This window comes from Panulirus ornatus, chromosome 28 (genome assembly GCF_036320965.1).
Source record: "Panulirus ornatus isolate Po-2019 chromosome 28, ASM3632096v1, whole genome shotgun sequence".
Classification (NCBI taxonomy): Eukaryota; Metazoa; Arthropoda; class Malacostraca; order Decapoda; family Palinuridae; genus Panulirus; species Panulirus ornatus.
In genome coordinates, this window is record NC_092251.1 from 7,791,220 (window position 1) to 7,816,954 (window position 25,735).

General features: G+C 45.9%; 1 protein-coding gene across 2 annotated transcripts in view; it reads right to left on the reverse strand.

Moving 5' to 3' along the window:
* Window positions 1–25,735, reverse strand: part of LOC139757815 (uncharacterized) — a 207,966-nt gene that overhangs the window by 101,153 nt on the left and 81,078 nt on the right. For both annotated transcript variants that reach the window (XM_071678682.1, XM_071678683.1), the window contains exons 12-18: window positions 24,275–24,367; window positions 22,413–22,580; window positions 20,134–20,232; window positions 18,707–18,892; window positions 17,594–17,804; window positions 15,056–15,251; window positions 4,949–5,066 (exon numbers count right to left, since the gene is read on the reverse strand). In XM_071678682.1, coding sequence (XP_071534783.1) covers window positions 4,949–5,066; window positions 15,056–15,251; window positions 17,594–17,804; window positions 18,707–18,892; window positions 20,134–20,232; window positions 22,413–22,580; window positions 24,275–24,367 — 1,071 coding nt within the window. The remainder of the gene's footprint in view (window positions 1–4,948; window positions 5,067–15,055; window positions 15,252–17,593; window positions 17,805–18,706; window positions 18,893–20,133; window positions 20,233–22,412; window positions 22,581–24,274; window positions 24,368–25,735) is intronic.

A 25,735-nucleotide genomic window follows, 5' to 3' on the forward strand; every position in this document is an offset into this window, starting at 1 on the left:
GAATACAGCGAATACAATAGACAGTCGATGTAGACATCCCGATGACTATCCGATGCACCTGTCCTGGGACGACCCTCCACTATCCTTTACCCCGTCCTGTGATCAGACCTTCCTTGGACCTATCCCATGACTCCCTTCACGTCCTCGGCCGCGTCCCACGACTTACCCGTTCTATGACCCCACCCTTCCCTTACTCCCCGTCCCGTGACCCCTCCAACGTCCCACACCATCCCCGGGTCGTCTGGTGAGAACTCTACTTTAAGGAGCAGCACCACAAACCGTGGCGGCCACTACTCTGGCCGATCCCTCGGGTCTGGAGTCAGTTAACCCCCAACGGGCCACAAGGGTTGCCTGGCGTTCCTCCCCCCAAGGGCAAGACAAGAGCTGTTCAACAACAACACAACCCCTGGCGGCCTATAGATATAGTTACCCCACAGTTACCCCACTCACCGACCACAAGGCTTGCTCACCACAGTCCCTGATGGCCCAAGGGGGGTTAGATTTACCCCTTTCTCTAGGCCAAGAGGCTATTATGTACCACAAAAGGCTACAGACACTGCGATAACTCCTGCTGGTGTGGAATTTCGAGCATCCTTGTATCGCATTCTCGATTATCCTATTGTCTTCTCTGGTTGTCTTGTCTTCTACTGTGTCTCCACTCATACTATTTTCTGTCTCTCCATACTGTCTTCTGTTTCATCACTTTTAAAGTCTTGTTTCTACTTTTTTCTATATATCATCTTCTGTATCTGTATTCTAATGTCTTCCCTCCTTTCTTTAGTTCTCTTTCTAATGCAACGTTTTATCAGTCTGTCCATTTTCTTGTCTTCTGTCACTCCACTGTTGCCATCTTGTTTTCTGTCACTCCACTGTTGCCATCTGCAACAGCACTGCCCCTCTTGATACGCTATCTGTCATTTCCTATCTTGAAGTTATCTGCTCCGCCAACGGTAGATGGCGATAGTGAGTACGGTAGTGGAGGACTGTGATGGCGATAGATGCAGTGGACGAGGGTGATAGTGATGGTAATGGTGAGAGGTGTTGGAGAAGGTATTATCAAAAGATGATGGTCTGTGTGTTGTGGTAGGAGACTGGAAACGTGAGTAGTGAGGTAGTGAGTGGTAAGACTGGTGTAGGTGGTTGGTTGGGCGGCGGTGGTGATGGAAAATGGTGATGGTGTGGGTGGTAGTGGCGGCAGGTGTAGGGGACGGTCGAAGCAAGAGGCGGTGGTAGAGAGGGGAGTGTCTGTCGGCTACATACAATGCCATGCGACATCCTCATCACTTTGTGTCACGTAAAGGACATTGTGACCAGGAATTCCTCACCACCAGGTACCAGGGTAACTACCACGAACAGTGTGTCCACACTGAGCCATACTGCTCTCCTCCTACGTCCGTGTTTACGCCCCGGACCCATTCCCAGCGCACCCCAGATTTAACACCCCCACGGTTTGCTGTCGGTCTCCCCATCAATCTTGCCTAGCGGAAAGTCTCCCCAAGTATATGACTCCACGAGATTTTCCTCGTTATCACCAGAGAATTCCTTCTCAACAACAGAAGTACCTGGTGGTGAGGACAACAGCGTGGCTCCGTATGCACACTTGTGGTGGTTACTATAGTACCTGGAAATGAGGAAGTACAACATGGGAGTACAAGGTTAGGTCAGATACCAGGCGACCCGATGGCCCATGAGATTATCTGGATGTTTACATACACAGAGGAGAAACAGGATGATGGAGCAGATGGCACCTCTCCCCCACCCACCACTCCCTCTGGCTCAACTGCAATGAACAATTACTTTCCAAATCGAACGCCTCGAGCCTACAGCAACGTATTCTGAGGTTCGTCGCCGCAACTTCACCCACCAGAGAATGTTGGCGTAACTACAGGGTTTCTGCACCAACATAAAACACCCATAAACCACGCAGAACACACCCGGCCCTCAGCTCTTCGCCAGCTTCATTCACCATCTTATAAAAGACCCACAAGCCAGAAACTCCTCAAGTTGCTAAATTATCATGTTTACTTTCCTAGACAAAGGGAGTAACGCACTTTAGTTCCAGCTGGTCACAACTTCAACACACATTCCCGTAGACGACGCAACATCAACGCACTCCACCTCCTATTACGCATGTTACCAAACCTAATCACATCTAGATCTACACACACACACACACACACACACACACACACACACACACTTGGCAACGGCTTCCTTTAGGAGTAACCCTGTGCACCCTCCCTGCATCCATTTCACCCTTCAGCGCTACAGTTGCACCATCATCTTGCACCGTTACTGTCCCGGGACATGACACACACACACACACTCTCTCCCTCCCTCCCTCTCTCTCTCTCCCAAACCTCCATCACCGGAGCACCACACACACACACACACACACACAGCCCCCGGCCACACGCAAGCAACACTACACTTACTCTCCCCCACCTCTCGACGAGGCTGTGTTCTTGCCAATATTGACGCTCACCTGATCAATACGAAACTCGGCGGATCTTCCTATCGCCCTGAGTACTGCCACCAGGTTGCTGGTGGTACTCCTCCATGTCAGTGCTCAGGTACCTGCTGATCCCCATCAGTGTTTCCAACGGCACTCCTCCATATCAGTGCTCAGGTACCGCTGATCCCCATCAGTGTTTCCAACGGCACTCCTCCACATCAGTGCTCAGGTACCGCTGATCCCCATCAGTGTTTCCAACGGCACTCCTCCATATCAGTGCTCAGGTACTGCTGATCCCCATCAGTGTTTCCAACGGCACCCTATCAGTCTAAGGATAACCACCGGGGCTGGTAACAGCTGCAGGAGGTGGACCAATCTATCGTCTTATCAAGACTTGAGTCTCCGCGTTCCGAAATGAGGGTCCTATCATTCCACGTTCCTTACCCAGGAACAATACAGCTGGTGTTTGGGGGAGGGTCTACACGTCGCTCACTTTTGACAACAACTTCTCCATTCCCTCTTCTGGGGGGGCGGGGGGAAATAATTCGCCTCAAATATTTAATAAGCCAATCAGTGACAGCGTTCAAATATCGCTGGGCATTGATGATGTCTTTTTTCCTCCTCTTCACAAGAGAGCGACGTGTGAACACCTGTTAATTAGCTGGTCAATGGCGGTGATACACAGACAAGGGATGGGTGGTGCTTCACACCCCCCCCCCCCCTTCATCCCTTGTACTACCGGCCCGCAACCCGAGTTAATTAGTTCCTCAAAGTTCTCCCTTTATGGGCAGAAACTCCCCTCTCACCCCTCCCACCTTTCTTCCCTCCCTCCCCTCCCCTCACCCTGTCTCTCTCGTCCATCCGATGTCAATCCCCTTCCTCTCTCCCTCCCACCCCCTATCGTCCATCTAATTACATTCTCCCTTCCCATTTTCCATGCCTACATCTAACACACAATCCCCTCCTCCCCTTACCCCTGATACCAGCCAATTATAAACACCACCCTCCCCTTATCCCTCATCCATTTAGTAACAACCCCTTCTTCCCCTCAACCTCCAATCTCACTACCCTTCCCCCCCATCTCCCTGATATATGTCCAACGAAAACCACATCCCCTTCCAATCACAAACCCATTGCCTTTCCCTCACTCCCCCTATCCAACCAATCATCACCCCCTATACCGCTCCGCCTTCATCCACCCAGTCATCACCCCGTCCACAAACTCTCTCCACAAACTCGACCCTTCCCTCTACATACCATACACATCACCACGATAGTCCCCTCCTACAGGATCTTGCCCCTTGTGTTGTCTTCCTACCACATCTTCCTCGTCCGGGTCGTGTTCATCCTCCCATCACCACCACGTCCTTCCTTCCTCCTCCTCTTCCCGTGCCCCTCTCTCACTCTCCCCCTTCCTCCTACCCCAAGGATCCTCTCTACTTCCGCCACGCCCCTCTCCCTCCTTCCCTCCTCATACAACAGTGCCACTCACCAACGCCCCGCACCTTTAACTGATTTGAAGTGCTTCCTTGTTTCCTCCTCTTTCGCTCAATTTCGTTTCTATACCTCCTCCTCCTCCTCCTCCCTCATTTCCCATGCGTTTCGACCACAAACCAACAACGTCCGTCTTTGAAACTAAGTTTGCCCTGCTCGATGCTATGCTGGTACGGGAGACACACATGTAAAGTTCAACTTCTCAAAGTTAAGATCTGCACACACCTGCCTGCTTATGAACACCTATTCCGAACATGGCTCTCAAAACCTTACAATAATTCAATGTACATTGACATATGTAGGTAGGACGTGGCTATGGCAGCTGACTGACCACTCAGATAGACAGACACGCCACACCAAAGGCACGTAAGTATTGTTTAAGTCAGGGAGATTTAGAAAGAAGGACGTCTATGAGTACACACACACACACACACACACACACACACACACACACACACACAATGAAATGTCTCTTTAAACTTACCCTCTTCATAATAAGTGCACAAATCACATTAGGTTATTTATAACAATAGATTTCGTACTTGCCAACTCCAAAACCTTACCTTCAAGTCATAAGAAAAAATATACAATAAATCCACCGGATGCTTATATCAAAACAATAGGCTCAGCTTAACCCCCATATAGAAAATGAACATAGAGAATCATGTATTCATCTGCAACTTCACGTCAAGCCACCAACGAGGCATATAACTTACCTGCACAGGAGCTCGAACTGAGCGAGGGGTTTACGCGAGAACATCGCTCACTCTGCCTCGCATACTTCCGAGAATAAACACTTGTCTTCAAGAACATCTAAATCTCATTATCGAAAACCGAAGTGTCCCACAAACGTCGCCAGAACTTGGACGACCTTCTGAACCAACGCCCTTTCGAGGGAGTTCTCTTAAAAACACTGAGGTGTCCAGTGAGTGAGGAGGGAGACGCAAGGTGGAGTGTGTCTGTGTGTGTGTGTGTGTGTGTGTCTAGGAGATGACTGACCCTGGCAAGTGGGAGGGAGTGGAGTCCGTCGCTGCTCACTGCCCGCGCCAGACTAGGTGCGTGGTGCCGGGGCGAGCCTGCCAGCTGTTGCTGCTGCTGCTGCTGTTGGCAGATGTACCTGCGGGAGCAACAAACGTTTTTAAGACTTCGTTTTCCTCAACTGTTTGCCACAAACGGCCTTTTACTACTAACAAACGTACCTGCGGAAGCAGCAAACGTTTCAGAGCTCTTTTTTAAGACGTTGCTGCTGCTGATGTTGCTACAGACGTACCTGGGGGAGATAAACGTTCACAATTCATAATTCCCTAGCTAATAATACTGTGTGTAACATACGTGAAGTATGAGAAAAACGTTTTATTGTTCCCAAGGCAAATTTCTAGCTAGTACAAGCACCTTGGGAAGAAACAAACGTTTGATACTGTACGAAAATCTTCTGGTCTACGAGTTTAAAATACATTCCTTGTGTAGGTCATATATGAGCCGGTGTGGGTCTGAGATGCGCACGAAAGACAGCGTTGAATCTGGCGTAGTGAACATGGTGAACATGTGCTGAACTCTGGGAGGGCCGATCCCCTCTTCCGCGACCCTCGCTACCCCCAGGGGGTATTAAAGCGCCAAACCCTAACACTAAAACAGAATTAAGCACCACATTCTGCTAACTCTCCTCATCAGTACTTGACCACCTCCTCCTCCTCCTCCTCCTCCTCCACATACATCAAACAACGTCTCCTCAACTATAAGCAGGCGCCTTCCGTCCCTATACTGAAGACAAATGGGAAAAGCGAAGTCTCTCATGCTCATCAGACCTGCCACTTGGAGGCCAGGAGTAAGGGAGGAGCTGCGACAGAAGCAAAAGATCTGACGGTGACACAAATACAGACAGTGACCTATTAAATCCACGCTTGAGCAGACGTCTTTGCTGCCTGCTGGAAACAAAACACAGTCGAAACGAAAACGAGAGGTTGAGCGGAGTAGCAGCAACGGTGGAGAATTAATGTGTACAATCCACGTTGGAGGTGGGCGGTGTGTGGAGAGCGCGCTGGTACACACGTGAAGAGGCAGCGCCTGCCTGGGAATACGCCGAGCATTATGACTGCTGGGGGTGTTGTGTGTGTGTGAGTGTCCTCTACAGGCCAGTGTGAATGTCCTTGCTCGGTCAGTGTGAAGGTTCTCCTCCGGCCAGTGTGAGTGTCCTCATCGCCCGCCGTGTGTGTGTGTGTGTGTGTGTGTGTGTGTGTGTGTGTGTGTGTGTGTGTGTGTGTGTCCTCATTTATGTTCATGTAGGATGAAGCGCGACAGCTCATATGTTGCGTTTAACTAACGGGAGCTGCAGGAACACCTCGTGGACAGATCATGAAAAAAACCTCACAGAGATCCACCGCACGCACGCACACACACACACACACACACACACACACACACACACACACACACACACACACACACAGGCCCCAGTGAAATATTCTACCCACCAACTCGAGGACGACTGTCCGATCTACGACTCTAGCAATCTGGCTGTAAGAGAGTTATCATTCAACAAGACCATCACTAAAGTATTAATCTCTTGTCCCATCACATTAATCACCATTACTCTGTTTTCCTACTCAGTACCGTTACTCTGATCCTACTCAGTACCGTTACTCTGTTCTTACTCAATACTCCGTTCCTTAACCATGACTGACGCCTGACCCTGTTGCTGACCTAGACCTAGTGTCCTCAGGACCTCATACAATGGTGCTGACCCCTGTGTACTGAAGACCAACAAAAAAAATCGTCTTCAATGTCACAATTACCATACGTGTCTTGCCTCGAGATAACACATACAAGTGAATAAAACTGGAGGAAGACACTCATCTGTCATGGATTGTAATGATACATAGAGTAGCACGTTAAGTCACACTGAATACCTACCCACAGTCACATAAGGTCTATTAAGTACAGCAATCTAAGGGGCCCGTGTGAACGTCCGCTGCGTCAACACAGGGAAGCCACTATCCAACACGTCTGTCTATTTACATTCACATTATCCAAGTCTTCAACTAGCCGGAATGAAAGCTTCCATATACCTACGGTATACCGTCGACCGGTCGAATTAAATGGACTTAACCGACCGCCAGTACCCTTAACCGGACAACAACGTGTCGTAAAACCGGCCGATGTGGGAGAGGGAGGAGGAGACGACACAGAGAGACACAAACAGAAAGACAGACAGCAAGAGAGATGCACACCCGATAAGCGTAGCAAAATAACCAACTCTGTGAACCACCTTCATCAATACGGAACAATGATTAGACGTTAGGAAAAGAAAAAAACGAGAGGAGAAGAGACGCTGTCTAGGCCTTTTGATCTAGGACAGGTCTCTCTCTCTCTCTCTCTCTCTCTCTCTCTCTCTCTCTCTCTCTCTCTCTCTCTCTCTCTCTCTCTCTCTCTCTTTCCCTCCCTCCCACCCAGAGGCGAGTCTTGCTATCGCTGGCATCGAGGACATCAAAGACTAAGGCAGGTGAAAAGCTAACGATGAATGAAACATGACGAGGAGGAGGCGGAGGTGGTGGTATGGTGCTACGGCGCTGCCACATGTACGCTGGTTGAAAAGGGAGTTGGATCCCAATCTCCACTCGTCTGTGGTCCTAACAGTTGGATAGAAAGAAGGAGAATGAACCTCGAAATCCACAGCATTTTTGAATCATCATGGATCTTCGATTAGGATAACCAGAAAACCATTTACGAATTAATGGATGCAGTCAAACCCTAAAAGATAATTTGGAGCATATATCCAGTTAAGTACTTCACTAACAAACACCCTGTCTAAGGCATCCTCAAAACTACTCATAAATGGATAGTCGGGTGTCTTATGACTCCTATCCAGATCCAGGTCCATGAGGAAGTCCTTCAAATTCAACCATGTTTTGATACATGATCCTTCCATACTCCCTCCTTAAAAAGATTAGATATGAGATGGCTGACTGTTCAATCATCGTGTGATCGGCCACTGATATATTACTCTACAATACAATGCCATCAGGGAACTATGCATCTATCATTCCCAGCGAGAAAAAACATGACCGAAAATGACAGATATGCAAAATCAAAAGTCGACAACTTGCTTAAATTTGCAAGAGATTATCTTAAGGGAAGTTCCAGCTGTCTCTGGGCCACTGTCGTAGCCATCAAGAAAACGAAGGTGACAAAGGACAAACGGCGAAGAAAAAGACGCAGCGCGGGAGGAGAGTAGCAACAGTCTGGAAAGACACAGGCAAATGCACGAGAGAGAGAGAGAGAGAGAGAGAGAGAGAGAGAGAGAGAGAGAGAGAGAGAGAGAGAGAGAGGGCTGGTCGGTAATTATGTGGGCCTTAGGCCTAGAGAGAGAGAGAGAGAGAGAGAGAGAGAGAGAGAGAGAGAGAGAGAGAGAGAGAGAGAGAGATGGCTGGTCGGTAATTATGTGGGCCTTAGGCCTAGAGAGAGAGAGAGAGAGAGAGACCACCTCTTCCCCATACAACAGTGGGGTCTGCGCAGTTCGTCAGCATTTCATCAGCTCACTTTAATTTCGTGTTTTCCACCCGTCCATGGCAGCTCCCGAAGCGTACTTCGGCAGAGAGAGAGAGAGAGAGAGAGAGAGAGAGAGAGAGAGGACCTGTCGAACCCCGCACCACCTGGTGGCCGTATTCCCGTCCGAGTCCTTAGTTTATGTCCTTCGGAACGTCATATCAGCACATTCTGAAGCACCGCTGTACGTGACTGTGGCGTAGATATTCTTTTCTTGTCCTTTTGTACTCATCTGTGTTCTTGTTCAGAGTGACTTCACCCACCCACAGCAGCTTCGTTCATACCCGCTTCCCAGTTGCATTCAACAGTCCCCGTCTAGATTATTACAGTCGTCCATGATGGCCTTTCATCAATACGTTCTTCCGCGTCCTCGTACTAAATAGTGGATTAATTTCAAGTGTTTGCCTCGCTGTTATTGGCGTCTCCGATCGAAAGATCATGTCAACAGCAGCTCGGCATTCTGTGTCATCAGTGAGAGGGGGACGAGGTCAGACCCCTAGGTCTAGATAAGTGGGTGAGGACAGACTCCAAGGCCTAGATGGTAGGTTGGGGCGAGGACAGATCCGGGGGCCTAGATACGAGGTGGGGCAAGGATAGAGTCCTAGGCCTAGATAAGGGGGTGGGGCGAGGACAGACTCCGAGGCCTAGGTACGGGGTGGGGAGAGTAGGACAGACCCGGAGGCCTAGATAGTGTAGGTTGGGGCGAGGACAGACGTCGTGGCCTAGGTACGCGGGGTGTAGGAGGACAAACTCCGAGGCCAAAGGGAAGGGAAAGAGAGATCTCTAGGCCTACGTGGAGACCCGCGAGGACAGACCCCCCCCCCCCCCCAAGAAGCTTAAGTGGGGAAGGCCATGGCAGACCCCGAGGCCATAAATTATTCATTTTCAATCGAGTTACGTCAACATCTTTTGCCTTATGTATGTAAATTAGACCGAACTTCAAAGTCTCGATTGCGGATCATAATTCAATGAAATGCTCAATCGACATCATTCGCCACGGAATACATCAATGATAAAAATGAAATCTCTTGAACTTTTTAACTGTATAATGGTGGACGTCTACCAACCAGTCTCTCACTCATCCTTCGACCACCACACACACACACACACACACACACACACACACACACACACACACATCCAGAGTCTTTGGAAACAGCCAAAACCTCCTTCTTGCACATCCCATCGACACAGTCTAAAAAAAAAAAAGGTGCGTTAAGGCAATAAATGGACTAATGCTCACAACAACAAAAAAAGGCACTTAGGGGGTGTATGAAGAGCGACGGATGGAGAGAGAGAGAGAAGAGAGAGAGAGAGAGAGAGAGAGAGAGAGAGAGAGAGAGAGAGAGAGAGAGAGAGAGAGAGAGAGACCACCTCTTCCTCATACAACAGTGGGGTCTGCGCAGTTCGTCAGCATTTCATCAGCTCACTTTCGTTAGCGTTTTCCACCCGTCCACGTCAGCTCCCGAAGCGTCTTCGGCAGAGAGAGAGAGAGAGAGAGAGAGAGAGAGAGAGAGAGAGAGAGAGAGAGAGAGAGAGAGAGAGAGAGAGAGAGAATCAACGAATCCTGCTGTGGGCAAAGCCTCGTTAAAGCCAAGTCCGCCATACCTGCTACCCTTAGACCAGCGTCAGGTCAAAGAGATCAAATATTAACACATATTAATCTCGCGACCTACTGCTGTTGGTCGCCTCTCAGATCCTCCCTCCCGACACTCCATCCTCCACCCTACGTTCTTAATGGCTCTTCCCTCTCCCTCCCCATCAGCACTCTCCCTACTCTTCCTGTTCCAGGTTCCTTTCCACTCTCACTCCCTCCCGAAGCCTGGCCTTCAAACTAAGTGGCTGCTCCCCTGATGTACACCCATGTTCCTCTCATCGTCCCCTTCTCTTCAGAGGTTTACATTCTCACTCCCTCAGAGTCATTAGCTCTCTTTCTAATTCACCCGAGTCACCCCTTCATTTATCCTCATCCCTCTCATTCTTCCTCCCTCTTCCCTTGTCGTCTCTTCTTTGTCACTTTTCCAAACATTTTCTCCTCACCTTTGTACATTCTTATTCTTACCCTCCCTCACTAATCCCTACACACTCATCGTCCAGGTCCTCCTCACACACTTCCCAGCTTCCCCCTCTTTCTTCCTCATTCTTAGTCCCTCTGTTCATGTAAACGCTCTAATTTCTTATCCTTCTTCCTCTTCACTAACCTTATACGGATCTGGACGTTATTTTAACAGCCCTCAACGCCCTACCTAGCGTCCACCTTCGTCGCAGTCACAACGGACGACTTCGTCAGTCTCCGAGCATCTTGCTCTCTCCTACTTCACATAACACACGGGTTAGTACCGCCCCGAGGCGCCCTTGCCTCCGAGAGGTCCAGGCGTACCTCATTAGCGAGGGATCCAGTGTCTTCATTACGTCACGAGGCCCCCCCCCCCCCCCATGTGGTTACCGTAGCAGCGACTCAACACGTGGAAAAGAAAAAGAGAGAGGAGTACAAGTTCCTCCTCCCCTCGAGCTCAAAGCATCTCTCTCCACCCCTCTCCATAAACAAGTCAACACTCACCCGCTCACACATTACGGTCAGCCTAGGCCTTCCTGTAGAGGGAGAGGATGAGATATCTTACATACCGACCAACCTACCCTCTCGCCTGCCCACACGATAGCAGTTATTAAGATATCAGCTCCCTCTGTACTCAATTCTCCTTCCTCCGTACACTCTTAAAATAGCTGTAGTTTCTCTTTTATTTACTTCCGTTGCTCTCTGCCCGTTCAGCCATCTTCAGCGGGACCGAGGGCGCCCCTATTTAAACCTCAGGATGCGTTCCTGGAGACGGAGACCTTAAGTTGAATCAGCGTTAAAAGGGATCATTATACCACTGAATATAAGGGGATGTGTTGCCGACACCATTCGTCCGCTCCAACAATCATCCTATCACTATCGTCATATCCTTTCGTGCGTCTCTCACATCACTCCTCTGTTCTCTTTCCTTCCCTCATTACAGAAGCAGTGCGTCCTCTCCTGCCACATGTGAAGCAGGTAAATAATCTACGCTCGCAACAGTTTTTTTGTTTGGGGGGTGACGGGGTCCATGATAATGAAACCGAAGAGCCATGACAGATGATCTTTGAGCCCCCGTCACACTGAGTAAAGTGAATGATCTCACTTTGTGACCATTAAAATGGGCGTTACACCAACTGAATGACCCACACAGTCTTGTGAAAAGTGAGGAAGAGGCTAGAGTGAGGCGGGAGGGGGACCATAAAGACACACAGATAATCCGAAGAATCAAGACAGTAGTACCAGGATGTCGAGGAACGTCGTGTCATTAACTGAACTCTGGGTTGTCAAACCCGAAGTGTTTTTCTCCCCTTTTCCGAGTCTTAAAGACGGGCATTGTCAGAGGATGTTTACAAGTGCAAGGCCCAGATGAAACTGGTGATAACTGTAATGCACACACCTCACTTTATATAGAGGAAGAGTGTCCCATATTACCCCAAAAGTGAAGAAAAACGTTTGATACTGAGCTGAGCTGAAGACAAACACGATCAAAAACCTTCCAACATCGGGATGTTTGGTCCCAGTCGACTCGAAGCGATGCTACTTTGTTATTCATTTTATGCACTACTTATTCACAACCCCTCAGTATCATACATCACTCTATTGTTCCCCATTACATCAATCACAGTGATAATGGGTCTTTTTTTCATACGAGTTTCCATTCTGAATTTGAATTCTACTCCCTAGTGTGATGGAATGGGGCAAGCCATACATCGTAAACGAGAAAATAAAAGGAATGAAGACGTTCACTTGTACAGGGATGGAAAACAAGGGATGGATAATGAATGCACCAGCAGATGAATGGGTATGGAAGAGGAGAATCAAGATGGAAGGAAAGATGACCATGGAAGGAGAAGGGAAAAGGAGGGGGGAGAGAGAGAAGTAAGAGGAGAAGGGAAGAGGGATATAAAAAAAAAGAGGGACGAAATGGAAAAAGATTGGAGAGAGGGGCGAAGAGGATGGGGGAAAAAGGGGGTAAGAAGGGAAAAGGATGGAAGGGAGCTGGAGTGAAGGGTATGAGAAAGGACAGGAGAAAAAGAAAAGAATGGGAAGTGGAAGAGATGGGAAAGGACAGAAGGAAAAGGATGGGATGGGAGGAGAATGGATGGGAGGGTAGGGAAAGGAAGGGAATTAGATGAGAATGATAAAGAAAGGGAAACAAAAGAGACAGGGAACTCGATAGAGAATTAAGTAAATACCAACGGAAATAGGGAAAACGAGAAGGGATAATAACAAGGGTAAGATGAGGATCAAAACAAGAAGACCAATGGAGGACAGTAATAAAATTGTACTGAATACGACAACTGCAGGGATGTACCACAACCATCCTTGAAAAGTCAATACTACACATATATTACAGTGGTTACTGCTACGGCCTTTTAACTGCCTAGTCCATGAAATTTCTTGAATAACTACATATGTGTAATTAACGTAACAATATGAAAATACGCAAAACACACACACACACACACACACACACACACATATATATATATATATATATATATATATATATATATATATATATATATATATATATATATATACCCTCAATCAAGAAATATATTCATAATATCAACATGTATTCATATTACGACGGTATATCCTTTTGTATAAGGCACCCCTTATATAGCTATATTCGTTTTCTTTCGCACGTATGGTAAAGCACGTGAGACTATGCTAAGGGATGACTATAGTAATTACATCTATGCATTACTTCACAGAACAAACCTAGGCTCAATCTTCATTCCTAATACTTGTCGTGTTTCAACATTCGTAACTCGGCTACATTTAGCAAATGGAGGTGTTTCACATACTAAAATTTCTGCAACGTTCAACCAAAGGTGTAAAACCTCTTATGTCTTTGGTTGGATATGTGAGTGGCGTCTACACTGTAAATGAGATTACGTAACTTACACATGTTTGAGGAGTGTAGTTTGAGATTATATATATATATATATATATATATATATATATATATATATATATGTGTGTGTGTGTGTGTGTGTGTGTGTGTGTGTGTGTGTTACCAGCTTCCACCTATAAGAGGTTACATAATGAGTAAATAAAAAAAAAAAGTCATCTTCGGTACGGTTGTATCACTATCAATGGACGAAAAAGAGCAGAGTCTCGTCGATGACCTCCACACTACAAGAGAGTCCCTCATTTCCATGCTCCTGATTGGAGCGCGGTCTGAAAACTGCACAAACCCCATGGAAAGGGGTTGTACAATTGATCAATTAAACATATACTTGCAAATTCATATATATATATATATATATATATATATATATATATATATATATATATATATATATATATATACACACGAGATAATACACATATAAATCTATATATAAATTACATCGAGATGAGACAGGAGGCGGACGGGGGAGGGGGACAATGGACATGAGTGTCTAATAGACAGTTAGACAGGTCGTTTAACAGGCAATTAGTTAGGTCGTTAAGCTGACGTGTGGACAGTGGACCTTCCCCGAGCCGCTGGAACCGCCTCACCTCACAACACTCTCCTCACAGTCTGTGACTCACTCCTCATTCACGACAGATACGAAGAAAAAGAGAATGTGTCAGAAAAAGCCGGTTTGAGAGACGAAACGAAGGTTTCTATTATGAGAACTTGAGGGAAAAAAGTAAGAATGATACAAAGAAACGGCGAGATACAGAGAGGATCAGTGAGGCACAGAGATGAAAGGTACAGACTGAACACAAGAAGTATAGAGTAAGATGCAATGAACAGACACGAGGTATGAGGAAGAGACACAGAGAGAACATAGGAGGTGCACAGAGAGACGGAAAAGAAGAGGCAAAGAGAGAACACAAGAGGTATAGAGACGGAAAGAAAGAGACAAAGAGCAAATACAAGAGGTACAGAAAGAGAAGGGAAAGAAGAGGCACAGAGAGAACACAAGAGGTGCAGAGAGAGACGGGAAGGAAGAGGCAAAGAGAGAACACAAGAGGTACAGAGAGAGACGGAAAAGAAGAGGCAAAGAGAGAACACAAGAGGTATAGAGACGGAAAGAAAGAGACAAAGAGCAAATACAAGAGGTACAGAAAGAGAAGGGAAAGAAGAGGCACAGAGAGAACACAAGAGGTGCAGAGAGAGACGGGAAGGAAGAGGCAAAGAGAGAACACAAGAGGTACAGAGAGAGACGGAAAGGAAGAGGCAAAGAGAGAACACAAGAGGTACAGAGAGAGACGGAAAAGAAGAGGCAAAGAGAGAACACAAGAGGTACAGAGAGAGACGGAAAAGAAGAGGCACAGAGAGAACACAAGAGGTACAGAGAGAACACAAGAGGTACAGAGAGAGAGGTAAGGTAGAGAGAGACAGACGTGAGGGAGGGAGAGGATTTGACACGCAAAGAGGAGACGGGGTACTGAAAGAAGACGAGAATGAGAGAGAGAGAGAGAGAGAGAGAGAGAGAGAGAGAGAGAGAGAGAGAGAGAGAGAGAGAGAGAGAGAGAGGCTATAAGGCCAAGCATCTACTTACAACTGTCTGTGAATCAGGTTGTTCCAAGTGGCTTTGAGGTCGATGGTGGGCGCCCTCAGCACCATGGTCTTCTTGTGGCTCCGCCCGGAGACCGAGTTCTTATTGGCCATCCGCTGGCTCTTGGAGGTGGTCAGGTAGCCTGATCCGGCCCCTGACACGCGCACCCTCGTGTCCACGATCAGACGGAACTCCGTTGCTGTGGAGGAGAGGAACAATCAAGTCAGTGACATCCATGCGAAATCCCTCTGGCGAAGGCATTACGAAGTATGTGGTGACGGGAGGTATACCACTTAGGTTCGAGGGTTTCAGACACTCAAGATTAAAAAGGAAATGACTCAAAATTCCTGCAAATTTTATCTACAGTACCTGGAACAATTGTATATTATAGCCTCTCACCTCACTCACACGCATCAATGATAAGCTAAAGGAGTCTTTTTTTCACGTTACTACAACGCCTATTGATGATTTACTCTCAGCACAGATCACAGGATGGTGTATTTCTCAATCATACCACACGATTCATGCACGATACATACTTTCTTTTTTATTTCTGGATCCATATTTTTCTTTTCTCCAAACACTTTGTTCCACTAGCTACATTTTCCCTCGTTGTTCCTGGACCTTCCATCGAGCCTATGTCAGTTACACTTTTTCATACAATCTGTTGATTCATGCATACATATCAGGTCTCACGAAAAGGAAAGAAATTAATACAAGTAATATGAATCTACGAAAGAATGCCATTGCAAAATTATAGTAATTGTTCTTTCACGAACTCCCTCTAATTCTTACCCAAGTCTTCAGTCTGTCTTAAACCGAAAATCACAAATTCTAAGAATTGAACAAGATATGCACAAATGGTAGGCTCTGGTTTAGGTACATTATACATGACAGCTGGAGACTTAAAAGTCTACAAATAGGGCCATCTTTCGATCATCCCCGACACCGCTGAGGGCCAATCATACACACCACTTATCAAAGACTAATTACAACTCCGTATAATACAGAAGACTTAGCAGAACTTTATAAAAGAAACTACATTAAATGATAACTTACGGTGACTAACTTTTCGTTATGGCTTTTACGTACCAATTCAAGCACACACAGCGATCTTGTGCGCTGTAATCACCATACTCCAAACTTTCACAAAAGAACAAGAAGCCTTTCCATTAGCGTTAATTGGTGGATCGAGACGGATTACCAAGAAAAGTTTCATCGCAAGTTGTTCGTAAAACAAAGTTTTCCTGGTATATTTTTTTAATCTTAGTTCTGTCCACGCTGAATCTTTCTCTCCCCTCCTCAATCTTACTTCATAACATCAAAAAACTTTTAGAATGATGTAAAATTATTAGTTTCAGTTTCTTTTTCGTAGGCATAGTAAATATCTGACTGTGTTGGGGGTCGGTTTATATTCATACACATTTTATCTGTCTTGATGAGATGGCACGAAACAAGTAGACTTCTTTGAAGGATCTGATAACAAATTGGCAATGTGAAGGGGAAGTCGAATGTGAAGAATGGAGGGTTTGGTGTGGGAGGGGAAGCGACTCATGACCTGATAGAGTACAACTGAAACTGAAGGGGAAAGTAAGTTGGCAAACTAGAGGAACTGAGTGGTTTGAGGGAAGACATGGGTGCGTTGTGTCCCTACTGTTACCTATGAAGTGGATGAAGTCATCTCTCGACTTCGGATTTCTTATCCGCTTCTGAAGATGTCTCGAAACACCTTTTGAAAGATAAGAATCAAATTCAACTTTTGAAACAGTAGTGGCAGTCGAGTGTAGTGAGAAAGCTATAGTGAAAGAAGTCACTCAATGGAGAAAAATTAAGGTGCACAGAAGGCTCTGACGAATGGAAGAACACTGGAAAACTTACGTGTAAAGATCGCAAAGGAACTTGCATGGGGTATGTACTAACCCTACCACTGATGTGTGGATGTAAAACCCATGTGTAGAGTGGTCAGCATACGGCAAACTTTAAGACCAGTAGAGGCGGACAATTCAACGTTGTATCGCTGGAACTGGGACGTGTAGTCAGAAAGATGTGAAGAGGCTATAGGATGAGGGGAGAAATCTCTTAGAGAGACCCATGGATGTAAAGTCTTTTACGACAGCAGTTATGAGGAATGCTTCCCAGACGAGAGGCTAGTCAAGGGGGGTATAGCCTTACACGTGATTTCCCAACGTTTAAGAAGTTTATTCTCTCTCAATTTCACCTAAAACACTTAAGTCCTTGCGCTTTTCTTAATGGCTGACTTTCCTCATCTTCTGCAAGTTCCCTTGATATTCTTTCCTCTTCTATCCTTTCTTTCCCAACAACTACAAAAATGGCTCTTGTATTTTCCCCATCATTAAAGTCTTTCATAATATTCTTTTTTTTTTCCCTCCCTCAAATAACTTTCCTCCAAGCTTCGTTACCCTTGACCAAACTCTCCGACACCAGCAAGTATCTCGCCTCCCATATTAATGGTTCGCACGAGCCAGCTTCTCTTCTCCTCTCCCCATTCCCTTCCTCCTCCTCCTCTCCCTCCAGACTCACCTTTCTTCTTGATGTTGAAGAGCGCCTGGCACACGCCAGTGAGAGGAACAGGGTCTTCCATGACGAAGATGACCCGGTCCCTGTTGATCTTCGTGAAGAGGAGGAGGTCGGTGAACAACATCGCCCAGTACTGCTTCAGGTGTCGGCCCTCAAACTTGTACAGCTCCCCACCGAAGACCCACTGACGCCAGGTATCGTTCAGGCGGAAGGGCTGAAGGAGGATGGAAGAGAGAGAGAGGTGTAGAGAGGTTAGCCATATACGAGGATGAGAGGAACACGGAGGACCTAAGAGTACCTACGATATGGAATTAAAACCAATCAATTTAAGTTATACATAGAAATTGAATATCAAATGGAATTCAAACCAATCAAATAAAGTTATGAATAGAAAACAAAACCTGATAACAATCGGAATTTAAAACCAGTCAAATCAAGTTATATATAGAAAACAAAACCTAATACCAAACGGAATTATAAACCATTGAAATAAAGTTATATATATAAAACAAAACCTAATATCAAACTGATTTAAAAACCAATTAGATAAAGCTATATCTTGAAAACAAAACCTAATATCAAACGGAATTAAAAACCAATTAGATAAAGCTATATCTTGAAAACAAAACCTAATATCAAACGGAATTAAAAACCAATTAGATAAAGCTATATCTTGAAAACAAAACCTAATATCAAACGGAATTAAAAACCAATTAGATGAAGCTATATCATGAAAACAAAACCTATCAAAAAGAAAAAAAGGAAAACCGATCAAATAGTTATATATAATAAAGGCCTAGCATCAAACAGAATTAAAACCAATCAAATATTTTTATATCTAAGCAACTAAAACCAATCCAATCCTGAGACCACCACATCTCACCAGAGGCCACACTCCTCACCAGAGACCACACTCCTCACCAGAGACCACACTCCTCACCAGAGACCAACCTCCTCACCAGAGACCACACTCCTCACCAGAGACCACCACTCCTCACCAGAGACCACACTCCTCACCAGAGACCACACTCCTCACCAGAGACCACCACTCCTCACCAGAGACCACCACTCCTCACCAGAGACCACAACTCCTCACCAGAGACCACCACTCCTCACCTGGGTGAACTTGGTGAAGACGAGTCTTTGTTCGATGTCGGAGACGGAGACGAGAGGCGGGCGGAGGGGCGTCGAGGACCTGATGCTTGAGGGGGACGGCGTCATGCCAAACAGGCCTGTGGGCAGGTGCGCGGGTGGGGATGGCTCCATGATGTTCTGCTGGCTCGTCATCCCCCGGTAACATGACTGGCCAAAAAAGAGGAGAAGAGGAGGCTGTACAAAACGTGGCTTTAAAACACACGTAGCGCATAGCTGTCGACCATTGTAGCGTAGTAATACAAGTGCATCTGCCTGTTTATCAATGTTACTTAACAGGAATGTGGTGAAAGGCAAAAGAGGTGATCTACAAGTGGCTTTGCACACCACCACTACACAGGCTGAGCACGTCTACTTTCCTGTAACACTAGTACAAAACAGTGTCTTTAACATCGACTTTGCGAGCAGTTTGCGTGAATATATTTGAAACACAAATAAATTCACGCAACCAACAACAGTGAAGGCTGTTAAAGTTATGGTTCTGTAACGTGAGCTTCGCCTAATTGAATAATAACTTAAAGAAAAGAATTGCAAATACCTTCATGACCGTGATATAACAATTACTCGACACTTTACCTCATTAATCACAACCCAGAGCTGGTCTGGTACAGTGCACGTGCATCACTTTCCTATGCTGTGTGGTGTGTCCTGAATGTGCACGTATCCCATACATATCAGTGTCCCGGGAAGGTTGGTGTCCGGAGTATATGATATACCTCAGATGTTCTGGTGGAATACGTGTTGGCTGGTGTCCACAACGTGTTCAGTGTACACGAAGTGTACTGGAACGTGCGTTTTGTATCAGTTTCGGCGGTATCAGATGGTGTCTTGTGTCCTTTTTGTGTCCCATTAGCGTCAGTGTCCCAGATTTTAAAGTTACATCTGACGGAGCCTCATAGAAGGTCTAAGAAATCCTGATGTGTTAATCAAGAAGAGGTAAAAGTTCTGCCCCAGAGGCGCTTATATCTGTGGTGTCCTAGTGTCCAAAAGTGTATCATCCTACTTTTATGTCACTGGTGTCCCAGAGGGTGAGTCCCTAATACCCTTAAAATGTTATGTCCTTAATACGTACGTAACATCCTAAAATGTTACGTCCTTAATACGTACGTAACATCCTAAAATGTTACGTCCTTAATACGTACGTAACATCGTAAAAGTTAAAGATTGTGTTCCATATAAATTAGCATCATTGGGTAGTCACATTATGTGCTCTGGGTGATTGAAATGATCCTGGCTGGAGTGGTAGGTGACGCCTCGTCTTTGATGGTCTGTCACTATAAGTTACCAATGACCGAGGACCCACCCACCCTCCCCCTGACGTCCTTGGTGTGTCTGCAACACACATGGTGCTTCCAACACTTGTGTTGAGAGTGTCCTCCTGCAATACTCACCTTGAGACGGTGAAGGACGGTGTCTAGGTAGGTGTTGTCGGGGTGGCCGGGCGAGGAGGTGTAAACCTGGGTCAGCAACCCTAGTACCTCCCGTAGGTGCTGCAATATGAGAGCGATGACATTAAACAGCGCTTGTCATGAGACATACGCAGCCATACAATGTTATTACACCTGTAGTCAACAATGACCAATTATAACTACCTGGGAGTGAGAATGATATCTAAACTAGTCAAAATGTATGGATGGCATTTAAATTACATTTCTATCATTGAAGGGGATCATTAATTAAAGGCCATTAGGGTGATGATGTTCACGGCTCCTGTAGCGAGAGCATGATATTGGCACATATAAAGATAAACGAAGAATGAGATCTGTTTAATCCTGTGAGGCAGAGGATCAACCACTTCAAATCTTCTGGCTTTTGCTCAACTCCAAGCTGTCGCCTGCGCCACACCAGCAGTTTAAACAACCCATAACTGCTTATTCAGTAACTTGCCTGCTCTTAACAACGTCAGACGAGGTAGAGAGTTTAAAACGCCACGGCAACGAGTTAAGCAGTGCAACATAACATATACATCCATTACCAGACATCCTCCTCATTGTCAACGAGCCACAGTTGTTCATACGGGGTTAAATGACCCGGCGGTTGTTACAGGGGTTTGTTATGATGTCTAGCGAGTCCCTGATACATGGTTCAAACTAGGCAGTTTCGGTGACATTCGTAAACTAGTGCGTTGTTCAAGAACAGAGAAACATGCCTGTTGCAGTGGTGCTCAAATGTGATAGCTGGGTGACGCATCTACAATTTACTACGCTGAGAATGAATATAGGAGATGCTCGAAGCTAGATGCTTCTCGAACCAGATCACCACTTAATGCGAAAGCTTAATCACATACTTTATCATATGAATTTCAAATCACGCGGAACTTGGAATCAGTGTGAAATATGTTATAAGATCTCTTACCTGCCTGACGTCATCGTTCACTGATGGTTTATAGAGGTATGGAAGCCCCAACGAGGCAGAGAGGGTTTGAAAGCCAGCATGACGCAAAAGTTACATCCACACACATTCGCCTTCAGAGGGTGACTGACGCTCTTATGGCCATTGACCAATCTTTGGCAATCTGGCATGGATCCCGCAAAATAATTGCCAAGTACTGTATTTCATACCACTTTAAACCAAACGTTTGTAGAGGAAATAACAAATTTTAAACTATTTGTTTGTTTTTAGACATGACAAGAAAACATAGTGCAAAGTCTGATGTAGTAATTAACTAAAGGACTGAAGGTTAATGTAATTATCATGTGCTCGCTGGCGTCACTTACGTTCCAATTCCATTCGGCTTCGCAGTTTATAGAAGTAAACAAACATAGCATCTTTACTTCATTCATAATTAAAAAGAATAAAAACTTTAAAACATTTATGGGCCGGCATTCCCTTACGACCATCGTGAATATTTTAACAAGATAATTCGTCCATAAACAGAGATAAATGACATGAACCACTAGAATATGGAAACATATTAAGGCAAGCGACAGTATTCTATTTTGGTCAGAAAAACGAAATAAATGAGATTAAATGATGGGGGGGGAGAGGGGGGGTATTTCCAACTCATTTCCAGGTGCCGAACGTATGAAACCTTACGTTTTGACCTATTCCAGGTCGTAAACAATTTAGTATTGTTTTAAATTCGTAACTATTATGTAGAAATGATTCCTTCACGAAATACTACATTGTACTTATACAGACTATCTATGATTTTAGTTTTTTGTGCCTTATTAGATATATAGATATCACTGAAATTCTGCGTTAATTCTGTGTTATGCTCAACGTAAGTCTAGCCTTCCGACACCGCGATGTAATTACGTTCGTGAGATGGAAAATCTGATTTATAAGAACATAAGTTACGAAACAAAAGAAAACTCGAGCAGTTTTGGATTAGGAACCAATGCAGTAAGGAAATGAACTGACTTAAATTTCTTTCCTCTAAAACTTTGACTGCAGTGTATACCGTACACTCGTTTAAAAAAACGAGCAACGGAGTTACCCCCCCAAAGAGACATTTTGCCTACGATGGCTTACGTGTGATCCTCAATTAATCCCTGACACATGGGGTAATCCAGTGGTAGAAGGTAGTACTACCAGGGCAGCATACGAAACAGACTCCATGGAAGGTCTAACCAACCACCTCACCCTACCCTGTCACCTTAGCCCACCAGAGAGTTAGCATCTCTTAACACGCCCTTACATCTGCTTCAGGATTCTCAAGTCTCCTCACCTCGGCAGGCTTGTGGATGAAGGTGGTGATGTCGGGTTTCTTGCGTGGCACGGTGGGCACCAGCAGGAAGTCCTTGAAATCCATGTCCAGCAACTTGAGGGAGAGGACCTTGTCCGCCTCTGGGAGGCCGCCGAGGTAGTTATCGTAGTGCTCTGCCAGCTCCTCGATCTGGAGGGGGTGAGGAACATGGTATATGAGTCGCTGCTTCCCCTCCTGACTGATGACTGTCTGGTGTGGTGAGACCTGCTTCCCCTCCTGACTGATGACCTGGTGTGGTGAGAGACCTGCTTCCCCTCCTGACTGATGACTGTCTGGTGTGGTGAGAGACCTGCTTCCCCTCCTGACTGATGACCTGGTGTGGTGAGAGACCTGCTTCCCCCCCTGACTGATGACCCGTGTGGAGTAGTGAGAGACCTGCTTCCCCTCCTGACTGATGACCCGTGACTAACAGTGACCCAAGGGCCAGTCTGTTGTGCTTAAGTTAGAGGATACGGGGCCTTGTGGTCATGTCTGCGTGTATTACCTAGTGACTGATATACTGCAAGGCTAAGGTCATCTATGTATAGAGTAAATTAGTGATAACTGTATGGGAGTTATGGCTCCACAATTTTATTGATAAATGGGATAAATTGTTACTCCTTAATGTGAATAGTTACAAAGCTAAAGACTGTAGTGTTCTTAATATCTAACCAAACTGAATGTTGATATAATCAATGATTACAAGTCCAGATGCCCATAGATCAACTGGTTGATAGACTGTGATAAACAGCGCGGAGAAAATCTACTGATGCGTTCTCTTTAGGAGGAACTCGGAACCTTGACACACACACACACACACACACACACACACACACACACACACACTGAATCAGCAGCGTAACAGGTCTGTTTACCTACCGCGACTGGCGACATAAAACCCCCACTTGGACCCGTGCCGACGAACAAGACCAATTAGCTGGGTCGCTCTTGCTCCCGTAGCCTGGCTGTAAACACTGTCTGATTAATGTTGCCGCCATGTTAGATCGGTAGGGACTATGTAAGGTCGGATTCTACCCTGTTGGGTTCGTCAGAGACCATGTTGGGTCCGATGAGACCCCTCTTAGATCGGTAGAGACCATGTAAGGTCGGTAAACCCCATGGTGGGTCGGCAGCGAAGACCAAATCTCAATGTATGATAACTTGTAGCTGTGACGCCCATCATACCCACACATACTCCTACCCACACACTCTCCCATGCTCAGACTCCTCCCACACTCACTCCCACGCTCGAACTCCCATCCACACGCTTCTCCCTACTCTCTCTCTCTCTCTCTCTCTCTCTCTCTCTCTCTCTCTCTCTCTCTCTCTCTCTCTCTTCCACACACATGCACACACACACACACACACACACACACACACACACACACACAGTAATCACTAATATGGAACACTTACGAATACAAAAGAGGGGAAAAATCTGCTTAGTTCCTGATACAATTCCAAGAGTCTAATGTATGATACCTTACGTCTCTATTGCTGGTCGTACAAGAAATACAGCAATTATCTAAACTACACCATCGTCTCTTGCCAGCGCTAGGAGTTTGTGAGAGACAAGTGTGCTTGTGTTATGCCTTCGAGACTATGAGAGGTGAGCTCTGCTGCTCTCTCTCTCTCCCCCTCTCTCTGGGGGTGTGTGAGACAATTGTGCTTGTGTTATGCTTTCGAGACTACGAGAGGTGAGCTCTGCTGCTCTTTCTCTCCCCATCTCTCTGGGGGTGTGTGAGAGACAAGTGTGCTTGTGTTATGCCTTCGAGACTACGAGAGGTGAGCTACTGCTGCTCTCCCTCTCCCCCTCTCTCTCTGGGGGTGTGTGAGATACTCACCAGTTGATAGTAGACGCCGCCTACGTGGTCCCCGATGGTGTCCTCATCGCTGCCCATCAAGCGGTCGACAAGGTTTTCGGATAGATCCATCAACTGTTGGGTAAGGGGAGAAAAAAGAGGGCGCCAGTTATTTTAGGGGGTCACTCAAGACTATGATTTTCCCTCTGATTCATCCACTCGGTTACCTTCAGTTTCCCTGGTGTGTGTGTGTGTGTGTGTGTGTGTGTGTGTGTGTGTGTGTGTGTGTGTTTTGCTTCAAGCTAGAAGAAATAGACATGCATGGGCACTCCAGGGTTCAATTCCTGAGCGAGGGAGTAGCACTAAAGCCAACCCAGGTGTTCATCTTCCCATATATCACAAGTCTCAAATACCATAATAAAAAGATATAGATACATACAATTATATAGAAATATAGCAATCATATACGTACAACAACGGTAAACAGTCACTTATATTACAAAGTACAGATTTACGACCAGACAGGATCAGATCCGTAACACTAATCAACCTCTGGTACAGGTCGGCAACTGGCGATACATATACATACAACACAGAAGAGAGAGAGAGAGAGAGAGAGAGAGAGAGAGAGAGAGAGAGAGAGAGAGAGAGAGAGAGAGAGAGAGAGAGAGAGGAGCTCAGGCCGGCCGTGAACCTTGAATTAGTGTGATATACGCTGGCGACGGTTCGAGTCATATATCAGGGTCGGAGACAGCCCCACCCCCAATCCCCAAACACACACACACACACACGCTAGATCTATGGTCCCTTTTATTACCTCTGTAACTCATTATATGTCACAAAAGAAATACATATGACGATAATATACCAATTTACAACATAGAACGAAGCAATTTATCCTTCGAACACGATTTATGCTTTGACTTTGTGAATATGTGACGTTTCGAGTCTTTAACCTAGAACATGATCTGGTTAACAAAATTTAGATATATATCTGATGATAGTGACAACTTGGGAAAATGGTTTCTTTAAACTTGAAGGCAAAAAGGTCTTCGAATATTCTCAGCTTACACTGCAAACTTTCGGTAAGGCTGGGTACCCTAGACGCCATGAGTAAAGCTGGAATTGTCCAATGACAGGGTCGTCGTCTTGCGACGCCGTCTAGTGACAAAGTCGTCCTGAGACGTCTCCTCTGTATGAGCCCAGGTCGAGTGACATACCCAATCGGTAATGGCCTCGGGCGTTTGGCTGAGTGAGACTCTCACACAGATTTTTAAATCTAATCAAAACTTTTGACTAATACTAATACGAACATCTGTTAAACTTGGTCGACGTATATGAACGTTATCTTTCCTTATCTCATTATCAGCTGTAGTGAATACGAAGTCTGGAGGACGTGTATTCTTCTTCACTTTTATCAAGGAGCAATGTAGCCGCCCCTCCTTGTCACGCCCTATCTAGGGTCCGGTCTGGCCTCCTCTCACAATTCGTCTATAGGCTAAA